The sequence below is a fragment of the Cryptomeria japonica genome, chromosome 5 (genome assembly GCF_030272615.1).
Source record: "Cryptomeria japonica chromosome 5, Sugi_1.0, whole genome shotgun sequence".
NCBI classification, from domain to species: domain Eukaryota; kingdom Viridiplantae; phylum Streptophyta; class Pinopsida; order Cupressales; family Cupressaceae; genus Cryptomeria; species Cryptomeria japonica.
The window spans coordinates 164,732,102-164,751,272 of NC_081409.1; the positions used below are offsets into that span (position 1 = coordinate 164,732,102).

General features: G+C 36.0%; 1 protein-coding gene across 4 annotated transcripts in view; it reads right to left on the reverse strand.

The window, feature by feature from the left end:
* The window catches only part of LOC131072727 (DNA-directed RNA polymerase III subunit 2), a 182,096-nt gene that overhangs the window by 75,251 nt on the left and 87,674 nt on the right, over positions 1 to 19,171 (reverse strand). For all 4 annotated transcript variants that reach the window (XM_058008988.2, XM_058008986.2, XM_059221304.1 and 1 more), the window contains 4 exons: positions 18,996 to 19,088; positions 13,186 to 13,287; positions 12,846 to 12,956; positions 12,533 to 12,649 (listed from right to left, as the gene is read on the reverse strand). In XM_058008988.2, the coding sequence (XP_057864971.2) occupies positions 12,533 to 12,649; positions 12,846 to 12,956; positions 13,186 to 13,287; positions 18,996 to 19,088 (423 nt within the window). The remainder of the gene's footprint in view (positions 1 to 12,532; positions 12,650 to 12,845; positions 12,957 to 13,185; positions 13,288 to 18,995; positions 19,089 to 19,171) is intronic.

The following is a 19,171-nucleotide window of genomic DNA, read 5'->3' on the forward strand; positions in this document are numbered from 1 at the left end:
TGATACAATATGCATTCATGACTCAAAAATTAGAATTCATTGTCAATATGCATGTTATATTAAAAAAACAACATACAAAATGCTCAAAGGCTACACTTTTGTCATATAGTTTCATTTTCAAAATACAAAACAATGTAGTACACTGCTGCCTCTAATCTGCGTCTCCCAATACTACATCAAAATCAAAGTCCTCTTCTGAGTCTCTGCTACTTTCATGGTCCACGTCCAACTCATCCAATGGAATCCCAACCAATCACTCTAGTGTCTCCTCTTCATCAATCTAGGCCACATCTTCGGGATCAACATTCTATTGTAAAGCTGGAGTCTAACGATCCTAAAGTCAAACAGGTAAGTTTATTCCTCTTGATGGAGTGGATAAAGCCATATGAGGACCAACTCCTCTGTAGTAGCAAAGGAACTGACAACCTGTGAAAGGAGGCAAGTGGCAAGCAACTTCAATTGTTGTGTATCCCTCTTGTGGCATGTCCACCATCCAATAGGGTCTCTTTGAGCTAATATAACTCTATCCAATCTTGCTTGCGATTTACTCAATGTAAGACCACAAGTCAAGGAATTGTGTGTGAAGTATGGAAGTCTCCTACTCTAGATACATCTTATCAATGAACTATGTGAACCCATCTACAACCTCTTCATCATCACATGGAGGCACCCTTCCATCCCTTGGTGCATACCATTTGGGATTTAGAGCATAGGCTACCATATGAAGTGGGGTGTTCATTGTGTTCCATCTCCGCATCACAATGAGCCTAATAGCTCATATACCCCAAAGTAGGATCCTTAGCCAGAATTGTTTAATTTATCTTCCCAAGCATATCTAATGACATCTACAATAGGTGAGATGAAAGAGTAAAACATATCTGAAAAATCAAAATGCAAACAAAAACTTCAAAATATTAAAATTAGAAATTTAATATGAAAATCAGCAATGTAATATTTAATTTTCGATGAAATCGGCAATCTAATAAAAAAATCAGCAATGTCAACCTCACAGTGGAACACCAACTGTCATCAAGGATCTTTTGTTTGAGGGATTTTCTTTGAGTAGAGCAGCCATCTAGTCCACTCAGATTCATCGCCATCAACTGCAGAGGTTCATGCACCTCAAGCACTCTCTCCAACAAGATGAAGTGGCATACCTTTATTCATTAAAAATTTTAAAACAACAAAAGGCTCAATGTAGTTGGAATACAAGTGTTTGAAGTTTCAAAATTTTGATTTTCCAATGTTTCTGTATATTGAAATTTTGAAACAAAATGAAAGTGGCATACCTTGTCTCAATGGGTTTAAGGAACTCCTTTGAAAATGGCCTAGGAGAGCAAGTGAGGTGTGTTAGTTGCAAATGAACATTTGAATGTCTCTTACTTATGCCACTACTTGCTTCACCCAATCTATTTTCCCTATGTCCTTCAATGCATTGTTCAATGAATGATCACAACATGGGGTCTAAATGAAGAGCACAAGAATATATTGAGGGGGTGGAGGGGTGGAGTGTCGGGAGGGGGACGGGGGAGGGGAGGGGGGTGAATCAGTATATTAACAAACTTTTACTTTTTGAACTTTAATCACAAGCACATAACTTATCTCATAACCACATTCATTGCATACCAACATTCACATGTGATCTAACCATTATGAATACAAATAGAACACAAGATATATATGTGGAAACCCTTACGGGATTTAACCACGGCAATAAATGCTTATATGGATATCTTCTTTTACAATATTTGTAGGCACCAACCTACAAGAGGCACCAACCCCTAAGTTTGTTTGAGAACACCAACCCACTGGAAGCACCAACTCCCAATATTAATTTTCACCTTAACAATGTTACTTTCTCAACTAATGATTGATAATATTTCTTTCCACAAATCTGATTATGTTTCCTTAACAACTCAGCTGTAGACTGATCATATAATGATCAAAATCTCCTCGAGATGATCTCCAATAAACTTCTTCATAAATCTGCCCATAAGTCTGCTCTAAGTCTAATCATGAATCTGCCCTCAAATCTGCTCTGAGTCTGCTTCATAAATCTGCTTCATAAGTCTACTAAAATCTGCCTCATATGTCTGAACAAATCTGCTATAGTCTGATAAAAAAATCTACCACCAAAAGGGCCGCAATCTTTACTTCAAAATCTGCTATAGAAGGACAATAATACTGCCCCTAAACTGATATAATAATCACAACAAATTGGTACACATATGCCTCATGAATTTGCTCTTAACACATAATCTCTTTTTCACAAGATCTGCCTTTTCATTCATACAAATTATCTTCTTTTATCTCTGTAATATTTTCTTCTTTATATCAGCATTATAATATCACCAGACACACATACACAGCAGTGTACTTTTTGTTCCAGAATTATTTCTTCAGCATTATACACACGCCTTAAATGCTACTCACTCCACACTCTACACCTTCATCATTCATCAAAAAATGATATCTTATACTTAATCGAACAGCAACAATCCTCTTTGAATAAATACATCTCTTCATTATATTTTTACAAATTGGACCTCTTCATTTATTCTTAATTGTACCATATTATGTGTATTAATTGCACCTCCTCAGATCGCATCCTTTGTATTTTGTTTATAAGCCTTGAAGAACAAATCATACCTTTTCGATTATCTTTGCTTATAATAAGTCGCACCTCTTGACATTATTAGTTTGTTTAAAGTAAATCGTGTTTTTTGCTTAATCAAACTTTGATGTTTTTGTTATGCGATTTAGACATTAAGTCGTGTTAATAAAAGCAAAGATATAATGCGCTTAATGCATTTGCTGACCACTGCCTTGTGAAGGTTCACTTTTAATTCACTGCCATTGTAATATATGATCAGACTGAGAGATCATCTGTTTTTAATTCGCTGCTATTGTTGATGTTTAACTGTTGATCACTGTCATAGTGTGATCATTCCCAGAATTATATAAAAAGATCACTGTGCATTTAGAACTTTTTCTTCACTCTGATTCACGTCATGTCAGGAATATAAATCATCAACAATGGTCGCTGCTATTGGCTTGGTCCTTGTTTGTTAACATTCGTCACAATCTTCTTGAAGCGCTGCCTTGACAATTAATCATCTTCTCATTGCTTGGCTTGATCAGCTCTTGATTCATACTTGTATGATTACATTCTGCTCTTTGACATGAAGTATTCAGATCTCCGATCATTTTTTAACATGTTAAGACTTCCTAGTCAACCCGTGCATTCATTAACATTTTATTGTTGTATCTTCTTGATACATGTCGCTGTGTCCATGGTTCATTATCAAGGTACTCTTTCAGGTCCAGCACGATCTCCATGAGTTTTAGAATATACACTGAAATCAAACTTCCATATTTCTTTCATGATGAATTATTCTGTGAATAGTTAATATGCCACAATAAGTTTGTTGCATCCTATGTTTTTAATCGAAACACCACACATTCATATTTAATCACCACTTTCATAAATATATGTATCTCCTAGTATCATCACTGACTTTTAGACATATGTTTGCTGGTCTTGTTTGATTGTGCTTTCCTTTTTATTCCAATCATTCCCTTTATGAAACCTTTAGAAATGTGCTAATCGCTACCATACAATTCTCAAAGAAGATACAATTCCATTCCTTGATACTGTGCAAGTGTAATCGCTGCATTAGTTATTTCAACATAGACATATCTTCTTCGATGGTCCAATTTTCCTTTTACAATACCCAAGTACATCAATGATAATGAACATCTATATCAATGACAAGTGCTTCTTAACAATATCTATTTGTCCATCTTTCTCATGTCACCTAATCATTAGTCTTTCTTTGACATCCTTCATTTATAAAAATAATGAATATCTTATTGACAACAATCCCATCCATTCACTTTGACATCAATGACCACATTTCCAACACTAAAAGATGTGCTTGTAAGCACCCTCCACCATCAAACCAGCTGATTTGCACACATGTGCTGAATCAATGACCACTTGTACAACATTAGCAGCCCAAACCTCCTCTATGGCAGCTTACGAAATACTAATGGGAAGTATGCATTCTTATGCTTCCCTAAACAATCCACAACTTTGAGACATAAGAACCAGCAAAACATGTGACAATGATATTAATGAGTGGCCAATGTTTAACATTATAGTCCACCCATCCATCACAATAGAGCAACCAAACCTCATCCAACCTCATATCCTCCATTAGCACATTAACCTTGGAGTACTCTTTGTCTAGGAAAGTAGTATGTAGCTTATGATCTTCAGAGAGTGTGAATGAGGGACCGATGGTGGCTATATCTTTGACCATTTGTTTGAAATAAGAGAAATGTGATGGCATGAGTGAAAAAGAATCTAGCAATGGATGACTCTCTAGCTTGATGTGCTTGTGCATTAAACATAACTTCAAATGACCCTCCCCTTCTCACCACCACTCATCTTCCTCTTTCCTTGTGTCAACTTCACTACTATCAATAGTGGATGGCGTAGGCAAAGGTGATCATGAACATGCAAAAGAAGGTGTTGGAATTGCAACACCTTGTTTCGTCATTTCCACCTCCATGCGCAATCTATGGCACTTTATCCTCTCCTCTTCTTTTAGTGCTGGACAAACTTTGACCACATGGCTTGTAACATCCAAAAAATAAGATTTTACCCTTGTATATCTGCCTCTATAATTTTTCAAGCAAATATGACAATCCCACACTATAATGTCCCTACTATTTAGAGATCATTAACCTGCAAAACAGATTGTTAGGATGCAACATATACATATATATAAGCCATTTTCTAATTTGCAATCTATCTTTAATACTTAATTAACATGATCATAATTTTCATCTAATAAAAAGGATACGAATGCCATACGAAAGTATGTCCTTAGGCGGCCGTGAAGCTCGCCTTCTTGGAACCCCTTGGTTCCAAGCCCTTCAAGAAATCGAAGAGGAGTTAGAATCCTGTCTTGGGTGTAACCTCTTACACCCAAGCCCTTCAAGGAAGACCCTTGTCTATTCCTTGCCTTGGGTGATGCCTTCATCATCCAAGTCCTCAGAGGGGATTGGCCTGACCTTTGAGTCCTGTCTTGGGTATAACCTCTTACACCCAAGCCAGCCAAGGAAGACCCTTGCCTTTCCTTGTCTTGGGTGGTGCCTCCACCATCCAAGTCCTCAAAGGGGATTGTCCGGATCCTCCTCTTCTTGGTTGGGTTTAGTTAACCAAGCCATACATTTGTATAACAGTTTTAGTTCATAACCTATTCCTTGGATTAACATGAATTCTTAATGTATTCTTAAATTAATATATGATTTTCCATCTTTTACATATGCAATTACATTCCTTAAAAATACCCTTGTATTCACAATCCTTCCTAATATACAAACTTATGTATACAACAATTAAAAGATTATATCTTTACTGTAATGTCCCCTTTTTAGCGCAACATGATATGGGGTGTCGTTAGCCTATTTTGACATGGTCCCGAAGGCTAATAAGGACATTGGTGGGATCTTGAGGTGTTTTGGCCTAGGTGTTTTCAGTTTCAGGCCAATTGGTGCTGCTCTGACAGGGTTTCTAGACACTTACTATTTATAGTAAGTTAGTCTCCAAGCGGTGACTTGAAATTTCTAGTGTTTCCCTGGTTGGCATAATTATCAGTAAAAAATATTTGAAGGCGACAATGATTTAAAGGGATTATCAACAATGTTTTAATATTTAACAATAAAGTGTAAAGTTAAATTAAATATTTAACTTTATCGTTATATTATAAGGTTGGGAATATAAAGTAATGTTTAAAATATTAAAAGTTCCCTTTAATGTGTACATTGTGGGAAATAATATTTTATTCTAAAATGTATTATCCCACATTTAGGAAATGAAGTGTTTGCATCCAGGAAGAAGATATAAATTGAGGTTGAGAGCTCTCTTTGGGGTATGCTTGGAGAAGATTTAATATCTTCTTGTTGGATTTCTTGAGAAATCTGATTCGTTGGGCTTGGAGGACGAAATCCCTCTTGGTCAACATTCTTCTTGCTGTTGTGAGATACAGTCAGGGAAATTTATGGTGTTTTCATTTAAGAAACACACTGGGTTCATTAGATTTTCACAGGGCAGATTTAAGAAGATTTTGGAGCAGTTTGAAGGTGATAGTGAAGATATATGAGTTGCTGTGACTAGTGCCATGAACAGTACCGTGAACAGTAATGTGAACAGTGTGGTGAACAGTGCTGTGAACAGTGCCGTGAACAGTATGTGAACAGTGCCGTGAATAGTGCAGCTACAGTGTGTGAACAGTGTTTTCAGCAGGTTCTACACTTGTGGAGTTTAGGTTTGAATTTGTTCATTATCATATGGTCTGTAATATTCTTCAGATCTGATTTGTATGCTTGGAGTTGGAATTAAATAAATACCATCAGCATTAATCTTCTTGTTTTTGGTATTTGATATGTCTGGTTGTTTTTATATTGAATAAACTTTGAAAGCTTTACAATAAATATCAATTTATCCAATTTATCCTATTGCAAATCAAGAACCAAAAAAATCCAGTAGTCAGCTTGCAAGCCAACTGTTTGACAAAATTACACTAAGTAAAAAGGACATAAATTTAGTGCCGAACAGGGAGTGCCCATTACATTTACCTATTTTTAATGACTAGTGAATATTATACATTAGTATATGTATAAATACCCACTAGACTATAATTTACATCATCCATTGATGAACTTTATTCATTATCTATTATTCATTAACTAATATTAACTAATATTAATGAACCTTAATAATTAACATCCTCTATTACTATTAGTAAGGATGACATTTCGTATCCTATACTTATATTATTTAATATAAGTGGGAATTTGATTTCTTACCTCCCTCCGTGGTTTGCTATTCCTTCCTACCTTCCGCAGCTCCTTCCTTCTTGTTCGCTAACCTCCTTCCTTTTCCCTGCTGTGCGCTGCCTTCCCCCCTCCTCATTTGACCGCAACCTCCTTTATAGTTTGTGAGGGGTTGTGTCCCCACGGGTACCCTTCCGCATGAAGGGGTGTGGAGGTAACCGTAGCCTAGGCTGCGATTACCTATGCACCACTTGGTGCGGAGGTACCCAGCCCGTTCGGGATACCAGTTTCCCCCCCCACCTTTAAATATATTACTATATAAAATATAAGTGTTTAATTGTATTTTATATAATATTTCCTTTTAATTATTAATTGCATAATATATTATTTAATATATTGAATATTAATTGTATTTCATATATTATTTCTTTTTAATATTTTAAATATTAATTACATTTCAAAAGAATATAATTTCCTCTCTTTTTATATTTTAATATATACATTTCTTTTAAATATATTCGATATTACATATCAAGAATATATTTAAATGCCTTCCCATTTAACTATTTAAATAACTTTCCCTTTATTAAATAAATTAAATATATTTCCTTTAGATTATTTATTTCAATTTATTCCCTCACAATATCCTTAACCCTGCAAGTGATTTTACATCTTGCGATATCGTAGGGGTTATCACACACACCCTACTCCCTCCAAAATTATTTTTTGTTGACCCCTAGGTGTAACATATTGGAGGAGTTTATAATTTATCGAAAGAGCCCTTTGCATATTTTTCCATGATTGTTGAAGAGCACTTGAATTGATTAGGTTGTCATCCACTACTCTCAACACTTGCACTTGTATTTCCACCACCCATTTCCACTTCATTCTCACTACAACTATCACCATCACTGTTGCTCATTTTTATTGAGATTGAATGAAATTTTAAACTAAAAATATGCAAAAAAAAATTTTAAAAATAGACATTTATGTCATTTTATGCTTCAATTTTTGAAAAACATTGGAAAAAAGAAAAATGGAAGAATGGAACTTACCTCTTTCAATCTTGAAGGAAGATACTTGCCCTAGTTGAATCCCTTTTCCATCTATTCCCTACTACTCCCCCTCTTTTAATGGCTTCCTTCAAACCCTCTTGCTGCTCCAAGTTTTTTCTTCTCACACAAAATGAGTCAAAATGTGTCAACTTTGAGATGTCTTGATTTTCATCTCATTCTCTTCTTGTAGCAGCTACTTCAAGTTCTGATTTTTCTTTCTAAGTCTCTTGATTTCACTTATAGCACTTATTAGTTCTTCTCCAAAATCCACTTCATTTTCTTCATCAATATGATCTTCATCTTCTTGATTTTCAGTGTGTACTTCTTCTATGGCCATAAACAATATTTCTTCACTCAAATACTCTTCATCACTAACATTGGAAGAACAATTTTTTTTCTTTTGAATAGTCTTTTTGAATTTTTGAGACTTCCGCTTTTGCCTTATACTTCTTATTGTTAAATGTGGGCTTCTTTTTATAGTTACTGTCCTCATTTTTTTCATATGGACATTTAACTACAAAATGTCCTACCATGCCACAGTTAAAGCAATTGAAAGGCAACTTGCCTTTATATTTACCGTGCCCTTTTCTTCAACTTCCTCATGAAAATGCTTCTTCAGAATCAGATTCTTCATCAGAACTTTCACTAGATACACACTCATTTGTCTTTTTCTTTCTTCAAAGCTTTGAAGGTTGTCTCTCTTTTGGATGAAGAATTAGAGTTTCTTCTCATCTCATAGGCTGTTAGAATGCCATGAAGCTCGTCAATAGACAACTTATCAAGTTCCTTCATCTCTTCAATTGTTGAAACCTTTGCATCAAATCACAAAGGAAGAGACCTTAAAATTTTATGAACTACAATGCACTCAACTTTTTCTCCTAAACCCTTAATAGAGTTAATTTCATCTAATCGCAAAAAATAAGCAGCAATGTTTTCCTCTTCCTGCATCCTGAGACTTTCAAAAATTCTTTTGAGTCTTAAGTTTTCCTTTCTTAAACTTGTCATCTCCTTCATATGCTTTCTAAAGTTTCTCCCAAATGTCATGAGTTGAATCAAAGTGCATAACTTTCACAAATTAGGTCTCAAACAAACCACATAAGATTGCATTCATGGCTTTTGCATTGTTTTCAAAATCCTTCTTCCCATCAACATTTGTTGGAGGAATTGAAGGAATTGTATAACCAGACACCACACTTTTCCAAACATCAAAACCAAGAGACATTAGATAAGTATGCATTTGAACACTCCAAAATGCATAATTGGAGCCATCAAATAAAGGTGCTCTAATCGTAGCAAGACCTTCAAGAGAACCCACAAGTGCAATCAAGATCAACCTCCAAGCTTTAAAACTCTATTTCCAAATGAACCATGCTCTGATACCGATTGAAAAGCACACAAAATACTTAGAGAGGGGATTGAATTAGTATTTTAAAACTTTTGAACACATGAAACCACATAGAAGAAAGATAGAGCAAACATCAACAAGGAGAACACCAAATTTCATGTGGAAAACCCTTTCGAGTAAAAAACCACGACACATCAAATGCTTTCTATAACCAAATGGGCACCAACCCAAATTACATAAGTAAGCACCACCCCAAATTACATAAGTAAGCACCAACTCACAGAGATAACCAATCCTCCTCGAAGCACCAACTTCAGATTTAGCACATCCATTAATTTGGAGTATACAACAGTAGCACATTATTCTTCGATAGCAAAAATAATTTGACTCGAAATTCAAACTTCAACAATAATATAACAATCCCACGTGAAGCTCTGCAAGTATCTAAACGCCCAAGAATGGAGTTTTGAGAAAAAACCAAACACACACAGTTAACAGTCATAAAAACAAATACATGCCATTATACTCCATCTTTTGCATCGTCTCAGCATCTTTTGAAAATGTAAACAAGCCTCAAAACTTTGTCCACTAAAAAGACAACCCCTAGGCACTTAGAATAATAAAATTGTTCTCAAGAAATGTAGTTTGCTCCAATAGAACACCCACGCAACACTGCTCCTTTCTCACACATCTAGCAGGGGTTGCACATAAGAGTTTCAAAACCTTAGCTAGATGCAATCGCCAAACTTCGTAAAGTTTTTTTTATTTCAAAGCTTTCACACACAAAGGATATAGTCACGATAATTCATCACCACGTCACCAAAGCATTACAAAAAAGAAAAACAACTACAATCGTTTTTAAACACACGCATTTTTTATTTTTTCATCCAAAATCAGACCACACAAACCTGGAAATAGTCACCCCAAATAATGTAATCTGTCAAAATGTTTTTTTTATTCAAATAAGATGACCTATCTATTGCACCGAGGGAATGATTGTTTAAAAATAGAGAAAACATTTTAAATGCAAGCTGAAATTAGCCATCCCACTCACAAAGAGTGTAACAACTCTGCAAGTCGTCACACCAAGGTAAGAATAAAAGAATTAAAGAAACCATTTCCAAAAACAAATGCCTATCATTAATTTCTAACACAACTGAAAAACATTTAAGTTTTGCTGCCATATGCCAAGGATAATCGCAGCCCAAGAATAAGGTGAACGTGCCTCTTATCATCATCATGCCTTTAAAAGTCAACTTTCAAATACTAACATGGCAGATAATCTAACTTGGAATAAAGAAGTAGACAGGCAAGCAGGTGAAGTGGACAAGCAACCAACTCAAGCAGACAACCAAGCAGCTCATGAAAATGTGATGGAAAATCAGCAGCTTGACTAATATTTCATTCGAATTCTCTTTTCAGAAATCCAAGCATAGAAAAAACAATGTACCATAGTTCCCTAATACTTTGAGTAATCCTCCAAAATTCATGACTTTGACCATCAACCTTTGACATCAATGACAAAATATCGAACAGAATGTTGGGCATTCCATGACAAAATGTCGCTTCGTCTCTACTGTACTTGTGTTGCAGAATAGGCACGTTCTCTTTTCCCACTCTTCTTTAGGTATCATCCATCTACCTATTTCACACTTCAAGTGATGAGAGCTGGTTCTTAACTGAGACGTTAGCATTTTTGCTTTCCATTTAATATTTGCTCCTATGTAGGCTTTTTCATCATGGTCTCTTGTGGGGTTGAATTCTAGGATATAATAGACTTTTTTACGTTCATTTTGTTTTGTCCATAAGCTACTCCTAAACTTTTTCTTCACAAATTTTTTTTACTTCTTCATTGGTGTCTGGGCATTCCTATATGCTCATGTCCGATTTCTTCATGCATTTGCTTTTTTGTTTCATCCATGTCTTCTTCCTTCTATCTAGTATTTCCTCCATAATCATCTTAGGCGAACAATGTTTTTCCATATTTCAAGTCTTCTTTAATTAACTTACCAAACGAACCATTGCTAAAGCTTCCAACGGATAGTTGTCAGTTTTTGCTAATAGAATCTCATATGGGACAGCAGAATTTGAAGCTACTTATAATTAGATGTTTTTGAATTCTTTCCAATTGCCTCCATTTCTTCTCTGACATATTGCTGCCCCAAATTTCACATCGGTATAGAATCACCAGGGTAGCCAACAAACAAAACATCATTCTCTTGGTTTTCCAATCCCATAGCTCTGCATTTCTACACCTATTAAAATTCACTGCAGAAGAGCAGATCTTGAGAAGAGGTTACATACTATTTAAAGTCCCAATGCCCTGATTTTTTGGGGTGTGTGCTGTCCATGGATCCCATAGGCTGCTTTGGCCTCGTGGACATTATAAAAATCCATCATTTCATTTCATTTCCTCAAATTCTTTTTCCTCTACACATTTCCCAGTTAATCTTGTTACGAAAATTGAGCCCAAGACAATTCATCTAGCCTGGACATCGCAAAAACATTTTTTTATGTCCCAAATTTCAAAAGTAAAAGTTGACAACAACATCTAGGCAGTTATTTGCATGGAAACCATTTTACAAAGGAAAATGTCATTACTCTTTCTGGTTAGAAAAGTTAGTAACAGTGTCACACAAAATTTGCAATTTAAGTACATGGCCCAACAATAATTCTACAAGTTTTCATATATTAACTAGACTTATCTTTCTTTTTGTTAAATTTGACTCAGCAAGGTACACCAATTCAAATACATGCCAATTTTTATTGTGTTTCATAATTGTGGATTTCATGTAAGGAGTTCAGGCATTTATTCAATTTAGCCATGCAGTTATAAATTTCTTCATAAACCTTGTGCTTCATTGGCTGAAAGGAATAGATGTTTCTACTTTCTAACTTTATTTATTCACTCTTTGGTCTAGTTATAGAGGGTTTGCATTCTAAGTTGTAACCATAACCTGGAATATTCTTCTTTTGCCTAACTTCATTTTGAAATAATTACAAACCAATTTCTACTGAATCAAATTACAAGAAGTATATCTACTTACCTCTATATTCTTTCAAATTGTAATCAAAAAATAGTAATACAAATTTAGAAACCAAATGGAATAGATCCAAAGACAAGGAACACAACCTTAATGTTCCAACTCTAATAACTATCTTTAAATGCAGAAAACAATGACCAAAAAAATCAAGAAATCATCGTTCTATTCTAATATGTTAAAGGATGGAAATTCTAAGATTCAACAAAATATCACATTTTCATTCTATAATAATGATACCATACCAGTGAAATTAGTGGGCCCTCTTCCTCATCAGTTGTGACATGAGTCATTAATGCAAGATTTTTGACAAGTCCACAAGCTTCTCCCTCTGGGGTATCACATGGGCACAGCATGCCCCACTGCTCGATAAATGCCAGGTTAATTTAACAAAGGCATACTTTTCCAACATTTTACTTGAACAATATGTTTCAGAATCTAATATTGACATAGCTAGCTCAAACTGATCACTAATCTCTCAAATATTTAAGAAATTCAAATTGCTTTAATTACTTAGCTGAATTATCTCCATAAATATAGAAGAATCAGTAAAATTACCTGGCTTGGCTGTAAAGCCCTTGGGCCGCTAACTTTTCTTGTCTTTTCAAACTGGGATGAAATTCGTGTCATATGCCCCAATGCTGCTATGAACGATAGCCTTGAAACAACCTAGTTATCCAGTTCAACTCAATAATTCTGTTGAATACAAACTAAATCAAACATTTCCACAATAAATATGGAAATGTCAACTTTGTAATGATATTTTCCATTAAAAGGAAAAGATGTGATTGGAACAACGTGCTAAAAGCACTTAAATCCTGTAGATAAGTACAAGATGTTTGAATTTTTCAAACAAGATGTTATACAGTAAAGAATTTATTTGCATCCTGAAAGCTACCTGTGTAACACCCTTTCTTTCCATTCGAAACCGCTTTACAGTCCAGTTTCCACTGGAAATTGCATGCTCTAATCCCATAGTAAGAATGTCCCCCCGCATGACCTGTTCAAATATCCATTCAATTGCATTATTTTTTGTATGCATCACATTTTCTATTCCTGCAATGTATAAATCCATTGTTTTAATTATTTAAAACACAAAGATAAAAGACATTCAAAACTAAACAAATAAGCTTACAGTCACCCACCTCTTTTATGATATTTTAGTTGATTTCAAACCCCATGAAAACAAAAAGTTTTTCTAAGAAATGCAAATTTTCAGGCCATTCCAGCCTCTGTTCTCTATCATATCAAAATGATATAGTACTGTTCCCAATGCATCCCTTTCAATGTTGAATTAAATAGGGGATCATACCCCCAAAATTCACAGAACATGCCTACTAAATATTGTTCATAACTTCATTGTATTTACCTAAGTTACTGATTCGGGTACGGGTACGGATATGGATACGGGTACGGATTCGTGGGTACAGCATTTTTTTTTCCTTGGGTATGGGTACGTCCACACATACATACATACATATATATATATATATATATATATATATATATATATATATATATATATATATATATATATATGTTTGTACAAGAAGAGTGATACTCATAAATCCATAATTGCCAATAAATATCAAAAAATAGAATATTTTGATCTTATTCATAATTTGCAAAAATGAAAATACTCAAGTTTCAAAATGTCATTACACAATGAAAATTCAAATTCAAATTGATTTTAATATTTATGTTCTTCATCAGAAGAGTCCAGGTCAATATCAACATTTGGGTCAATTACATATGAACCACAATCAATTGGACTGCCACTAACACTAGCTATGTCAAGTGTAGAAGCTGGTTTAATTTCATTTTTCAAACATTTGACAGAATGCCAAATCATTAACAACACAAGGAAAGTGATTTCACAAAACATAAGCAAACAGCTGCTACGTATGCATAATGTAAATCAACTGAAATCAATCTCAGTATGGCTGATAAAAAGTTTACTAACCCTGTGTTCATATGTATAGCTCACAAAAGCAACTGAAATGATATTAAATTGCTTGCCTGCTGGCATATTCTGATAAAAAATGCTATCACAAAGTTGTGGGAGTGAAAATGACGTTTTAGTTTATGAAACTATGCTTGGGTACGTGTTGTGCAAATCGCACACCCATCCCCGTCTTGGATAGGGACCCCCAGTTTGTGCCTTTCTGTCCTGATCCTGAAATTTGGCTAAGTCTGGAATTCCCTGATCCTGAAATTTGGCTAACTCTGAAAACTGAGGAAACCTCCAAAAACTAGAATTTGCAATATAACTCCTGGAGGGCCGAAACCACTCTCAAACATCCTGAAAGTATATATGGAATATAACTTAAAGTATAAGTGTCTTATACTTAAATGTTATATTCCATTAAATGATCCTCCGGGGAGATCTGGGCAAACTTGCCCAAGTGCCCAAGCTCGCACTTCTTGAGGAAACGTTTAAAATCGCCCAAAATGCCCAATTTCGGACCCTGGGGCCAAAATGTGAAAAAGTTCAAAAGTTGCGAAAATGCCCCAGAGGTCCGAAAATCACTTAAGTTGTCCAATTTCGGACCCTGGGCCAAAAAGTGAAAAAGTTGATAAAACTGGCAGGAGGTCCGAAAAAGTGAAATGTTGCAAACGTGCCTTCAAGTCCGAATTTCACTTAAAGCACCATTTTCGGACCCTAGGGCCGAAATTCGAAGTTTCTTCTATATTTCCAAACGCGTTTTTAGGTTCGAAAAGTGAAAACGCGATTTTGCGAAATATGTTACAAGGTCCCAAAACCACTTAAGCGCCCTCATTTTCGGACCCTTGGAAGAAAATAAAAGAAAACGCGAAGTTTTAAAATGGACGCTTCAGGTCCGAAAGTCCGAAAAACCACTTAAAACCCCATTTTCGGACCCCTGCGTTTAAAGTGAATCGTGAAATGTTTAAAACACGCACTAGGTCCGAAAACTGGCGAAAGCGCTTCAAGCCCCGAAAAACACTTAAACGCCCAATTTCGGACCCTACCTCCGAAGTTCACATTAAAATCGCGAAATTTCCAAACGCGTTTTTAGGTCCGAAATTCTTCTAAAAATTGCGAAATATGCCTTATGGTCCGAAATCTGGGTAAATTCGCCAAAAGGCGTTGAGCGTCCGAAGTTTGCCTTAGACACCCATTTCGGACCCCAGCCCCAAAATTTTAAAACCCTCAGAAATTTGTAAAAACGCCTTCAAACTCCGATTTTGTAAACATGTTTAGGTCCGAAGTTCACTTATATTGCAAAAGGTGGTTTAGCTCCGAAAATGAGAGTTCGCCAAAAACGTGAAAGCTCTGAAAATACACTTAAGTGTCCATTTTCGGACCCTAGGGGCGAAATGTTTGAAAATCGCAATTTTTACAAAATATGTTGTAAGCTCCGAAAACACTTTAGATGCTCATTTTCGGACTTTGGGGAGAAAACTAAAAACGTGAAGAGTTGCAAAGAACGCCAAAGGTCCGAAGTTTTTTACAAATTTCAAAGGTGCCCTCCGTTCTCCGAAATTTACCAGAAAAGCATGAGTGTTATGATTTTAAAATTTGCAGAAGTTCTCCAAACCTCCAGAATCGTGCCATAAACCCATTTAAAACGTCCAAGACTCCAAAGGTAAAATACGCAGAAATAAAAAAACCAAGGATCAGATTTCACAATCGAAGAGAAAGAGAAGCATTTTCAAGATACATCCCGCAAAGAGCTTCTCAAGCCAGACATCGTAACTAAATTTAATGTTTGTTAAAATTAAATTATTTAATTTTTTTCAAATTAATTTAATGAAATGAAGTTGGTTGATCGCAGGACGTCATCGAAGAACCAGGAGAAAGACCTGAAAATGCAAATCAAAGAAGGATCGCAATTCAAGGCCAGGCGCTGAAGATTGGAAAGAAAAGATGCAGGAGCGCAAGAGCAACCGAGCATTGGGAACCGTGCCGTTGAACATAGATGAAGTCCATCGGCGAAATTGAAGGCAAAAAAGCAAAAGAACACTCAGTCTATGCATTCTCGAGAAAAGGAGACACAGATGGATTTAATTCAAGGAATTCAATTCCTAAAAGGGCTGAAATTGCTTTATTGTAAACTGCCTATGGGTCCCGTGCAAGATATTTTTGTGGATAACTATTCCCAACCACCAAGAAGACCAGATAGACCTGAATTAAAGCCAAAAGTGGTTGGTAGTTGAGATATTTGTTGGTTGGATAACTGAGAATTAATTCGGCATTGGTCAAGGCTGTCAGCTTCTGGAAGACAGATCAGGGCCCTTGGATGCAGTCCATCCTGGCCTCTGATTCAAAATTGTAATATCTATAAAAGGCAGAGGCCTTTCTTTTGTAAAGGTTAGATTGTTAGAGATTGTTAGAAAAGGGTTAGAAATTGCTAGATAGTTAGATTTTAGAGTTAGAATAGGTTAGATCTTAGCAGTAGCATAGAGATGCTGCAGAAATTGTTGTAATAGGCAGATGAGATCAATATATCAACATTGATTTGGTGTTTATTGTCTTGTTTTCATCCTGTTTGCATGGTTTCTTTCAGCATTTTAGATAGATCTTTTTATTTTGGGTGTGCAGGTATTTGATAGATTCAGGCTCATACCACTGAGGATATGCTGATTGTGTATCTTTTTGTGTGGTTAACTTGAGCCTTCGATTGTGCTTAGTTCAATTGCAGGTGTCCGTTTGAGCTACGCTAGAATTGGGTGCTTAGCCGTGCGTCTCCAATCTGAAAATCTTCCAAGTTCCTTTGAAGATTGCACCGTTCCTGCAAGGTTGTGAGCCATTCTGGCCAAGCAGGAATTGGTTATGTGGAATCCGTCTACCCGCATACCCGTGTTGTTAGTTTTAGATCTCCTAACCCTTTCCTTTTGCTCTTTATTGCATAATTCGAGAATCACAGCAGACTAGCTTGTTGCCAGTTAAACGTAAGTCCCCCTTGTGTTTCCAGCATAAACACATCAAGCCACTGGGAGATCCCGCAGTCAAGACCTGACAAAAGAAACCTTGAGGTAGTCTCCTTTGATCAAACTTAGAAAACAGCATTAGAGACTTCCTTATCTCAAGAGAGAGTAGGATAATCAGTCGGCTATTCTATTCTGCGTTGGCCGTATGGAGTTTGCAGCAATGCGAATTCAGACACGTCAACAGTACGGCCCTTGGTACTTCCCAGATGCCTGGGTTCTCTATGGGTTCTTCACAGAAGGACCCATAGAGAACCCAAGTACCCAGGAAGAATCCAAGACGTACCTAGGAAGAACCCGAACTGTACCAGTACCTGAACAGTACCAGTACCAGTACCAAGACTCAAGATAAACTAGAAGAATCCGGTAACTTAGGTATTTACAGATTCATATAAGTCCAAGAATAAGCCTATCTTACTTTGTATGAACCTGGCTCTCTAGTGGAAAATATAAAACATAAACAAAACAATAATCCCAGAGATCACTAGTTGGTTCCGTCACTTGAATACAAAATCAAGAAAGTACATATCTTGTTCTCAATGACATTTTTAAATATTTTGCCCTGGTATGCCCCCCATGCCTTCTAGAATTTAATTATATCTAAAATTTCTTATATACGTAGTCAATGGGGTAAGCAGGAACAAAACTAAGAAAAAGGCTACATAGTGTTTCCTATACCTTTAATTTTAATGCAGTGTCACAAAAAAACCCTGACTAGAAAGAGTTCCAGTGGTGGTTCAATCCTCCTCAGGCCAACTTGTCAGATAAAGTTATTTCTTCTTAGGCGATAAAGCGAAGGCCTTAGCCACTTTGGGAGGCCTCAAGATGTCTGTTTCTCTATAGTGCAACAATTTGGTTTAGGGGAATGAGACCACCAAGGTCAAAGGTGTGTATCAAAGAGGACATTGTTGCTTAGCCTCTTCCTATTCTCCATGTATATTGATGACTCTGTTATCAAGGGCAGAACAAAGTGTGGGTAAGGCCCTAATGGTACAAAAGAAGCATCAATGGCAAACATTTGTCTAGCATGCAAGGAGAATGTCATGGTGTACAGAGAGCTACAAGAGGTTAAGGTTTTTTGTCCTGACCTTTGAAGCAGGGCGGAGATCCTCATGGTTACCCAAAAGTTATAACAATAGTATTCTTGACTTCTCCAATGTTATGACAATGCTGCAGCTGACTCAAGAAAAAAAAGTTCTGACCAAGGTTCATTGGGACATCTTAATAATGTTAAATTCCTGAATCTTAAGGTCCTGGTTCTCCTTCGTAAAATGGATGGAATCAACAAGGGGTGATGGAGGTGCTCTGCGTGAACTAGACAGCTGGACTTCAGTAGCTGGCAGCGGTGTGGCTAAATGGGGGAATTTCAATGGAATGTAAGTTAAAGTACAAAAGCTTCTTTTTCTGGTTGGGATTTTTTGGTGACTGGCCATATGAATGTCTTTCCAAATCTAGGCCATGTCTGTAAGTAATGCTTAGGCCCATAAAAATGTATCTTCAAATTTGGCTTTACGATTTCAATTTTGTTTTCACAGTTATATCAAAAGAACTTTCAAAATGTAAAAAGCCCAAAAGAACACATCTATTACATTGAGATATATAAAATATGAATATCATGGACTGTAATTTCTAGCATGGCAGCTAAAACATGTCTTTCTCAATCTCCAATTACTCTCCTGTGGGATTTATAATCTACATCCGGAAACATGATTAATAAATTATATTACCCCACACCATTAGATAAGTTATTTAGCCCACCTTTGCAACATCAAATTTGGTAGAGACATTCTGCTTTGCAAAGGTAGCATCGACCTGTCTTTTGATCTCCGAGTTCATTCGTTTAAACAAATCCTGCAAATCAAAAAAAAAGTGTGATGAAGTTCACATTAAGATCCACATAAATCTCACTGTCAATTGGCTAAATAATATCTTGC